At 42.5% G+C, this 9,078-nt stretch overlaps 3 protein-coding genes across 5 annotated transcripts; 1 reads left to right on the top strand and 2 right to left on the bottom strand.

The window, feature by feature from the left end:
- Positions 1-24: 24 nt before the first annotated feature.
- On the bottom strand, positions 25-4,784 carry Rho1 (ras-like GTP-binding protein Rho1). Of its 2 annotated transcripts, none has more exons than XM_017074073.4 (5): positions 4,564-4,784; positions 3,770-3,933; positions 2,422-2,571; positions 1,502-1,582; positions 25-1,441 (listed from the first exon to the last, which is right to left on the bottom strand). In XM_017074073.4, the coding sequence occupies exons 2-5, from the start codon at positions 3,923-3,925 to the stop codon at positions 1,250-1,252; spliced, it is 579 nt and encodes a 192-aa protein (XP_016929562.1). In that variant the 5' UTR covers positions 3,926-3,933; positions 4,564-4,784; the 3' UTR covers positions 25-1,249. The 2 variants fall into 2 exon arrangements, with proteins under 2 accessions (XP_016929562.1, XP_070850718.1); XM_070994617.1 differs by having other exon boundaries at positions 4,621-4,755.
- A 97-nt stretch (positions 4,785-4,881) lies between these two features.
- On the top strand, positions 4,882-8,306 carry LOC108009597 (polynucleotide 5'-hydroxyl-kinase NOL9). Of its 2 annotated transcripts, none has more exons than XM_017074070.3 (4): positions 4,882-5,420; positions 5,474-5,698; positions 5,752-7,914; positions 7,970-8,306. In XM_017074070.3, exons 1-4 carry the CDS (start codon positions 4,970-4,972, stop codon positions 8,239-8,241), a joined length of 3,111 nt encoding a protein of 1,036 aa, XP_016929559.2. In that variant the 5' UTR covers positions 4,882-4,969; the 3' UTR covers positions 8,242-8,306. The 2 variants fall into 2 exon arrangements, with proteins under 2 accessions (XP_016929559.2, XP_016929561.2); XM_017074072.3 differs by having other exon boundaries at positions 4,882-5,411.
- On the bottom strand, positions 8,277-8,703 carry mRpL34 (mitochondrial ribosomal protein L34). Its single transcript, XM_017074075.4, has 2 exons — positions 8,592-8,703; positions 8,277-8,532 (listed from the first exon to the last, which is right to left on the bottom strand). The coding sequence occupies exons 1-2, from the start codon at positions 8,612-8,614 to the stop codon at positions 8,310-8,312; spliced, it is 246 nt and encodes an 81-aa protein (XP_016929564.2). The 5' UTR covers positions 8,615-8,703; the 3' UTR covers positions 8,277-8,309.
- Positions 8,704-9,078: the final 375 nt, after the last annotated feature.

The following is a 9,078-nucleotide window of genomic DNA, read 5'->3' on the forward strand; positions in this document are numbered from 1 at the left end:
ACCCGGTCCAAGTAAAACAGTGAGTTAAACCAAGAGTAGATCAAATGTACTGTTTATTCATAAGTATAATATAGTTTGGTTGTATCTGATGCATCTTCGAGTTTTTCAACTTCTGTGTGAGAATTACACGATTGACGGTACAAAATACAAAAAAGAGACATACACATATGTACTGTATAGTATAATTATATGTATATTCGTATTTTATAAAATCATAAAATACTCTTCATATAGTTTGGTTGTTTTGTAGTATCTTTTTTTATGTTTTCCACTCGTTTTAATGCAAAGTACAAATATTAAAAACTCGCTTAATGCGCTCGAAATAGTTGTTTCATCATCTCATAATCATCATCATCAAAATTTCTCCCCTTTAGCATCTCCCCACGCGAAAACTGAATGCATCTCATTTGTGGCTTACGTTTAGTTAAATAAACATTTATCGTTTTTTTGTTTTTGTTTTGTTTTGTGTTTAGTTCGGTTCTTGTAATGTAGTTTCACTTGCATCTTCTATTGGCGGTCTCTGGTCTCTCTGCATCTGATAGATTTAAAGGGAACATAACTCTCATCTCGTCGCCTACGCCTGCCAAGGACCTTAGGGTCCAACTTCTGATTCTGATTCCACTGATTCACCTGCCTCACTCACCCTCACAATACGACACAATCTCATCCTGCCACAGCCGGCTAAACTTGACAACACAGATCACGAAACATAAAATATATATATAAAACAAACAAACATCGTACATAAATACATTATCATACATCAAGGAGGGGGGTGGTGGACAGAAACGGACACAACTTGAATATGTTTACATATATCGATATATATTTGCTTGCAGTGGCTGACTGATCGATCTGCTCTGCCCTAGGGTTACAAATAATAATGCCATAGTTATTACTGTTGTTTACTTCGGTTTATAACTACACTAGACTGTATATAAAATCAAATCCGCATTTGACATTCTACTTGATGCTGCCTTCCCTTATTCCGCTGCTCCCTCCTCTTCCGATCTTGTATCTTGTAGCTCATCAAGCTCTGTTTCTCCTCATGTTGTTGTTGCTGTTGCTGTTGGGTGGTGCAGCTTCGTGTATCCGTATCCGATGTTCTGGTTGTTCTTGAGTGGTTGTTCAGCTCGTTATTGTTGTAAAAGGTGTGTGTATGTTGTGTGCTGTGTGTTTGTGTGTGTGTATGCTGTTGTTGTTGTTGCTGTGTGTGTGGTAAAGATTTTCATGTTGTTGATTTGCTCTTTTAGAGCAAAAGGCATCTGGTCTTCTTCCTCTTTTTGACTTGCAGCGCGGCCCTAGTTGCCGTCTCGAAAACATCTCGCACACCCTCCTTGGACTTGGCCGAGCACTCCAAATAGGCAAAGGCATTAATCTTCTCGGCCATGGCGCGACCCTCTTGCGGCTTCACCGGCTCCTGCTTCATTTTTGCTAGATCCTGTAAAATCAATATAGGTTAGTTCTCTAGCTTGAGCGGGCCCACAGTGCGGATACTTACCCGAATTGTGTTGGGATCATTTCGCAAATCTTTCTTATTTCCTACCAAAATGATTGGAACATTTGGACAAAAGTGCTTGACCTGCAAAGATTTCATACGATTAGTTGATGGTTGTAAAAAGTTTAAAAGAGAAATCAGTCTTAAATCTGTAACTCGAAGGTGTACCTCAATATCTGATAGATATTGTAACTTAAAATAAACCAACTTCAACAACTAGAAAACAAATCCCTCCAATACATAATTAGATATGTTTTATTGTTTTCAAAACAATTCTATTTAAAGATAAGAGATCAACTTTTACAAATATAAATAATTTGAATATTCCAAGACTTCGAGTCATAGATCTTTAAAAAAAGATTTAGAAATATTTTAATTAATTACTAATATCGTTAGTAATCATACACTACTTTAGAACCGGGCTAGTTCTACATTTAAGTTACCAAAGAGCATTGCTTAGATAACAAATGCGAGTCATGATAACTTAGCGATAGAGAAATGGGATTCCCAAAAATTTTAAGTTATTTAACTATAGTTTCGAATCTTGATAAAGTTCCACTTGAAATGTAAACACAAAGTAAAAATGAAATGGAATAAAAATCTATTCCATCTCAGTTTTATTAAATTTGTATGAGCTGTAATGAGGCCTTTAGAAATGAGTTTAACATGGAAAGATCTGTTTATCTTTGATTTAGGGAGTGTTTTACAAATTATAAGGTTCGATATTTTGATATAGTCAAACATTTTTGGAATGAAACTCAAATATTTCTTATTGAGATCTTTGCCAAAAGAAATGTTTTAAGAAATTCTGCCTTTTATATTTTTTTGCGTAGGCCTTATAGTATATTTCTTTTCTAGTTTTTTGTTATCGGTCGAGTTACAGTAGTTCCCTAGGGTGTATTGCCAATTCCAGTAGTACTCACCTCTGGGGTCCATTTTTCAGGAATATTTTCTAGCGAATCGGGTGAATCCACTGAGAAACACATCAGTATGACGTCAGTGTCGGGATAGCTCAGCGGTCGTAGTCTGTCGTAGTCCTCCTGCCCGGCCGTATCCCACAGGGCCAGCTCCACCTGGAGATTTGGAAGTGGATTGTGATTATGAATGGGAACTGCAGTTGCATGTGTGTCATCACGATTATAGATAGATAGATAGATAGATAGGTAGAGTTGGGGGATCCGAGGTTTGGGATGGGAATGGGGTTTTAGAGACGAAGACGAGACCACTTCGAGTTGAAGATAGCGCGAGTAAGAGAGTGTGAGCAAGGAACTTGGCGGAAATGCCAAACGAATTAATCACATCGAAGCGAGGCGAAGTAGAATGACGTGAACGTGTGTATGTAAACGCTATCCAAACAGAAATACAAACAGAAACAGAAACCGAAAGCTGAAAAACTGAAAAAACCGAAAACCCGCCATATTGCGCAGCAAAGGCAAACACAGTGTTTATTTCAAAAAGCGCCTGAAAATATTGGGGATCCGAATGGAATATACATATAGCCAAATCATGACTTAATGCCCCTTGGAAATCGCACATTACATTTCGTGAGAGGGGGAGAGGGAGCTGGGGGAGCGGAGAGTGCTCCCCAGAAGAGAGTGCACAGGTAGGTTAGGTGGGGAGAGACACAGAGAGAGCGAGGGTGAGCCAGCCAGCGAGAGAGAGAGAGCGGGGGGCGGCGCAACGCATTAAACTGTATGTGCGCAACGGACTTGTATAAGACAAATACAAAATAAAAGAAAAGAAAACGAGCGGAAGGAAGGGAGCTGCTCCACTGGTATTGGTGCTGCCAACTCTCTGTTTAGTATGTATGTATGTATGCAGGTATGTAAGTGTGGGGAAATGTGGCCAAGTGTGACTTAATCACTGCTATCAAAAGTTTGGACTCTTCTTCCGAATAATCCAAGTAATCCCGAAATTCGCAACGATCTCTATGTGGCTATGTTTGTTTATTAGTGTTTACTGTAAGTATCAGGCGATATTGAGTCACTTTTTCTTTTACAAGGGAACAAAAAGGAAAGACGTTGTTCATAGGTGTGGGTGAAGTTGTGGGTGGCACAAACAAGAGAACAATAAAAACACACACCCATTGGGAACACAAATACAAATCGGAGGGGCAGAAAGTGTAAAAAGAGGATACGCGCACTTGAAAAACGGAATGAATTGAATGCACACACAAATTATAAAACGAGATCAGATGATTATCATTCGGGTGGGGTGGGTTGCGATTTTGGGGTGGTGTGTGGGGTTATCAGGGGGTGGTCGGCGGCTTACCTGTTTGCCATCCACCTCGATGTCGGCCACATAATTCTCGAACACGGTGGGCACATAGACCTCGGGGAACTGATCTTTGCTGAAGACAATCAGAAGGCAAGTTTTACCGCAGGCACCGTCGCCGACAATTACCAATTTCTTGCGAATCGTCGTCATTGGAAGTTCTGCAAAAGGCAAATTCGAAATTGTACAAGGATGCAATCAGATGCAGTGGAATCCCGGAGTCCGATTCCGATTCAGATTCCGATTCCCCGGTTCGCCGTTCAGTTCTGTTTAATTTATTCGCGAAAACTGAGCGAACTGTTCAAAAATTATCAAAATGAAAAAGCCACACACATGCACAGCACACACTCACACGCGCCCGCTCGCTCTCTTTTTCGATAGCCCTCTCTCGCTCGCACACACACTTAGTCATACTCGCGTCTGGACGGCGAACGGCGATCTAATAGTCAAAAGTGTGGGGTTCTTTCTTTCTGGCCATTGTCCACTCTGTCCATTGCCCGTTAGCCGAGTTTTCCCGTTTTTCTCGCCTTTTCGCATTCGCATTCGCATTTTCCTTTCTGGTCGCGTCATAGGGCCGCCCGCTTCTCCATTCTCCGCCCCTCTCTCTCTCTCCAGGAAACTCCGCGCCCCGTCCCGCTCTCGCTTTATTCCAAAAACATCTCATCATCCACTCTCCGTACGCGTGTGTCTGTGCGACTACGCCGTGTCTGTGTGCCCCTCTGGCTGGGCGTGCGTGCATTTGTGTGCGTGCTGTGTGGAATTTTTTCACTGCTGCTCTTTCGGCCACTTACAATTTATATTGGTGATTTCACAACACTCAGCACGAATTCGACACTTAATTTGCTTACAAAATGGCACAAATTTGTTGATTCTTATGCGTCTACCGTTTAGCTATATCGTATAAAAGTTAATGCAATTACAAAAATTCGAATTGAACTCGACGATTTTTTCCCATGCAAAATGACGATGAACAATGTTCATCCGTTTCATTTCTCGGTAGCGCGATGAACGTTCGATGACCAAACCAACGCCTTCGAGCGCAGGGCTGTTATTTGCGGTTATCGAATAGCTTACCAGGTGGCAACGCTGTCGCTGGTCTAGCGGATGGTCATACTGCACAGATGATTTTGATTCTTCTTCTTATAATGCCGGTCGCATGGCCCGGGAATTAATAAATTCTCAACGTTTCTGCGGAAAATGAAAACAGGAAGGCTAAACGAGCAAATGTTGAAAGAAATGCAGCTGAGTTTCCAGCTCACCGAACAGCGAGAACTTGCCTCCGGTCGCAGAAAGCCGGGGAAACCGGCGCCTCCACCTGTGGCTTCCAAACAGAAGGTGATTCCAAAGGCTTCCAGTGCTCCCGCAGAGTTTTCGCCCCCAAAGATGCAAAAGGTTCTGATGGAGTCGCCCCAAAAATCAAAGACAAAAAAGAAGGCTGCGCAAAAGAGGCCGCTTTCTAATAAGGAGACAATTCCAGATAGTTCTCCATCCAAAAAGAGGCCCAAGAATGATGTTACTACTCAAGGGAAGAGTCCCAAAGCAAAATTCCAGATTATTCCCACAAAACCCGTTGTAATGGAAACATTCAATATTCCCGTGCCAAAGAAACTTAAAAAAGGCCCTAAAGAAGAAGTTTCTAGTAAGAATGGTAAGCTTTATAATATTTCTTCATAAAATGCAAATTATATTATTATTTTACAGAATCAGTGAAGAGCCCCACGAAAACAAAAGGTTCCAAAATCGCCAGATTACAGAATATACCTCAGATTCCCAAGGAATACAGTCAAAATGGATATAAAAACCCAAGCAATGGTCCAATCAAAAGCTATTCAATTTTCAATAACAATGGTAGTGACCACGAACGGAAGGATTTTGAGATTTTATCAACAGATGAAGAGTATGAAGAGGATAATTCTATAGAAAATGGTATGTAATATCACGATATAAGCTTTATATACAACTAAACTGTTCTTCAGCAGATTCGTATAGCGATGACTCCGAGGAAGTTAGCGAAAATTTCTTTAAAAAACCACAGATTTTTAAATCCAAATCCAAAGGGGATCAGAGCAAAATACTAGCCTTACCTGCTCAATTTGAAAATGTGGAGAACCGAGCTCACCTATTGCAAGGTGATGGCAAAGGAATAGTTCGAAAGATTAAGGTATTCGAGAGTGCATTGGCGGAAATCGACAGTGACGAAGAGGATGATGATTATGAACCACAGGACAGCGACGATTTTGTATCTGAAGAATTTGACAGCGATGAATCTGACAGTGATGATACCAGCAGCGAGGAGTTTGACATTGAAGATAGCGAAGACTTTGACAGTGATGAAGATTTCGACAGCGAAGATAGCTATAGTGAGGAATTCGGCAGCGATTTCTTCGACAGCGACGACCTCGATTCAACCTATGAGCCGCCTGACATCGATGGATTCTTTGATGACCAACCTTTGGGAATACAGAAGGAGCCGCTTACTATAGAGGAAATCTTTGATGATCAACCTGCGGACGAAAACCAAAAAGAACTGGTTAGATACCAAGGCCAACCTAAGGCCAAAGAAACAATAAGAGAGGCAAGCGTTGTGGAGGAGATTCTAGAAGATTCCATTGTTGTGCCTCCAGAAGAAGATTCACCTAAAGAAGAATTTAGCACTGTAATAGACGAGCCTGCAGTTCTCGAGGAAACGATAGTGGATGCTGAGGAATCATTGCCAGAAATTGTACCAACCGAAAAGGAGCAGGTTACCCAACCTATCGACACACCTTTTTACAGAAACCCTCAAGCCAACTTCACCGAACTCAGCGTGTTCGAAAACAGTCTCAAGAGCAACCATGTGCTGGCCGTGATTAAAGAAGATCTGGAGCTGTATGGTACACTGGTACTCACCCTGCTGAGTGGCCAGATCTCAGTAAATGGTTACAGGCCGCGCAGACAAGAGCCACTTACCATTTATTCGCCAAAAGGCCTTAATTGGGTGTCCATCTCACCCACAAAGACCAAAAAACCTGCCAAGGATGAGGTGCAATGGGAGGAGCTCAACAAGAACTTTACACGCGCCCAGCTGGACAGGATTCAAGGCAGCTTCCAGAATCAGACTAATGCAATAGTACTACTACAGCGCAATACAGGTGCCCAGAATCTGGTGGATAACTTTGGCAAGCACATGGCGCAGAATTTGTTCCCACTGGTCAACGCGTCCAATCGGCCATTTCACCAAAGTGAGTCTTTGTTGCACTGCCTGATCCAATCCTCCGACCAGAGTCGTACTCTGCAAGTGCCGCAGGTGTGGAATAAGTTGAAACTGCAGACCTCTAGTAGGATTCTAATAGCAGGTGGCAAGGGCGTTGGAAAATCCAGTTTATTGCGGTACCTCATCAATCGGAATCTTGGCCAGTTCCCATCGCTCCTGTTCATCGATTTGGACATAGGTCAGCCGGAAATCTTTGTTCCTCAGACGGTTTCTTGCACCCTTATCGATGGGCCTCTTTTGGGTCCAGGATTCCTCTACAACAAGCAACCCGACCAAGCTTATGTCGTGGGCCACACCAATATAGTCTTGTGCGCAGAGCAGTATGCTCGAGCAGTCATTCAGCTGATCCAGAATATACATAAGGATACGAAGTACGCAAATATTCCCTGGCTGGTAAATACTATGGGATATAACAAAGGATTTGGTACCGAACTAATGGCCCTGCTGGTGGATCGCATCCGACCCACGGACCTTATACAAATCTCCAGTCCAGTTCCGATTAATAACTTTGATTCTTTCCTCGAATGGAGCAGTTTGTCCCAGTTGAAACCCATTATCTACACGGCGGAGGAGTTTAGGGTGAACGAAATACCGAAGTACACACTCCACAAGTTGATGAGCGTGGCGCCTGCCAAAGATCGAGGAGCTTGGAGCCTGAGCGCCAAGGACATGCGGTATTCCAACCTACTGGCACGACTCAGTTCGTGTCTCACTGGCAATGCCAAAACCCTCACAGACTGCCAGCCGGTAAAGGTGTCCCTAGAATCCCTGAAGATAGGGCATGCCACCAGCGAGACTTACTCACGGGAAGAACTAATCCACGGGATGGAGGCAAATGTAGTTTATCTGTGTCATCAGCAAGAAGGCCTGCCTGAGTGCTTGGGAATAGGTTTGTATAAGCTAAAAGCCTTTTTTGGTTTAGTTACTGATCTATATCCTTTTAGGAGTGGTTCGTGCCATCGACTATGACCGGAAGGAGCTGTTCCTGGTGCCTGCGATGCCGTTGCAAAGGATGTCCCTGGTGGATTGCCTCATTCTGGGCGGAGAACTAACCCTGCCGCAGGGCTACTTCAAGAATCAGGGTCAGGGAGTGGACAACATTGTGCCCTTCGTATTCATCCTAGACGACTCGAAATCTTCGAAGAGTATACAGCAGATCTACCATAGAGCGCCGGGCTTCCTGGGAGTTCCAGCAAATCAGAGAAACTCAAACTGAGCTACGGCTATATCGTGCTAATTGTAAAAAGACTATTTGTAAATAAAATGAGGTTTATTAACGAAGGGCTAGTGGGATATGTTGTGGCGGCCCCTGAGGATCCTGTTCATCAGCACGCGACGTCCCTCGGGCGTGGACATCCTTGCTTGCCAGCCGTGGGCATTGATTCTCTTCACCTCCATGGGTTTCGGGAAATGGCAGCGGACTTTCGGTTTCAGCAGCGCCCGATTAAAAGCGTGCTTGTCCCGGGAAATTAGCGTTTGGGCGGTGTTGGCAACCGCCAGGCAGGTCCTGAAATGAAATAAATTTATATTATTTCATACAAAATATAATGTTTATTGTTCATTTACCTCTTGAGCATTCCTTGCAGCATGTTAAGTTAAGTAATTCCAGTTAGTATGACCGTCCGGCGACCAGAAAATACTGCTTGAACAGCTGATCACGAAATTTGGCGTTGCCAGACTACGATGTTCGAAAATTCGAAGTTGTTACCCGGTTATCGTTACAGAATAAGTAAATATTACAACTATTTTAATTTACTTTTTTAAGTTCCTATAACTAAAAACATACATTTATATAAACTACGTAAATTATCTGCTAATTAGAATACTGATTTGACATGCCTGGCAATTGCTATTTTAACAAAGTTTAATAAAGAAAACCAATTTAATATTATCTAAGACAAAGCTCAAAAATAAGAAATGACCTGCCTGTTTCAAAATCGGGTCTGTTATGGTAAAGGTAGGTTTTAGTTTATTATAAAATATTCACTTTAATGGTTAGTTATCGAACTGATGTCGAACTACCATCTCTAGCTATTACCGATTGTTGTTGCAG

The sequence above is a fragment of the Drosophila suzukii genome, chromosome 2R (genome assembly GCF_043229965.1).
Source record: "Drosophila suzukii chromosome 2R, CBGP_Dsuzu_IsoJpt1.0, whole genome shotgun sequence".
Lineage (NCBI taxonomy): Eukaryota > Metazoa > Arthropoda > Insecta > Diptera > Drosophilidae > Drosophila > Drosophila suzukii.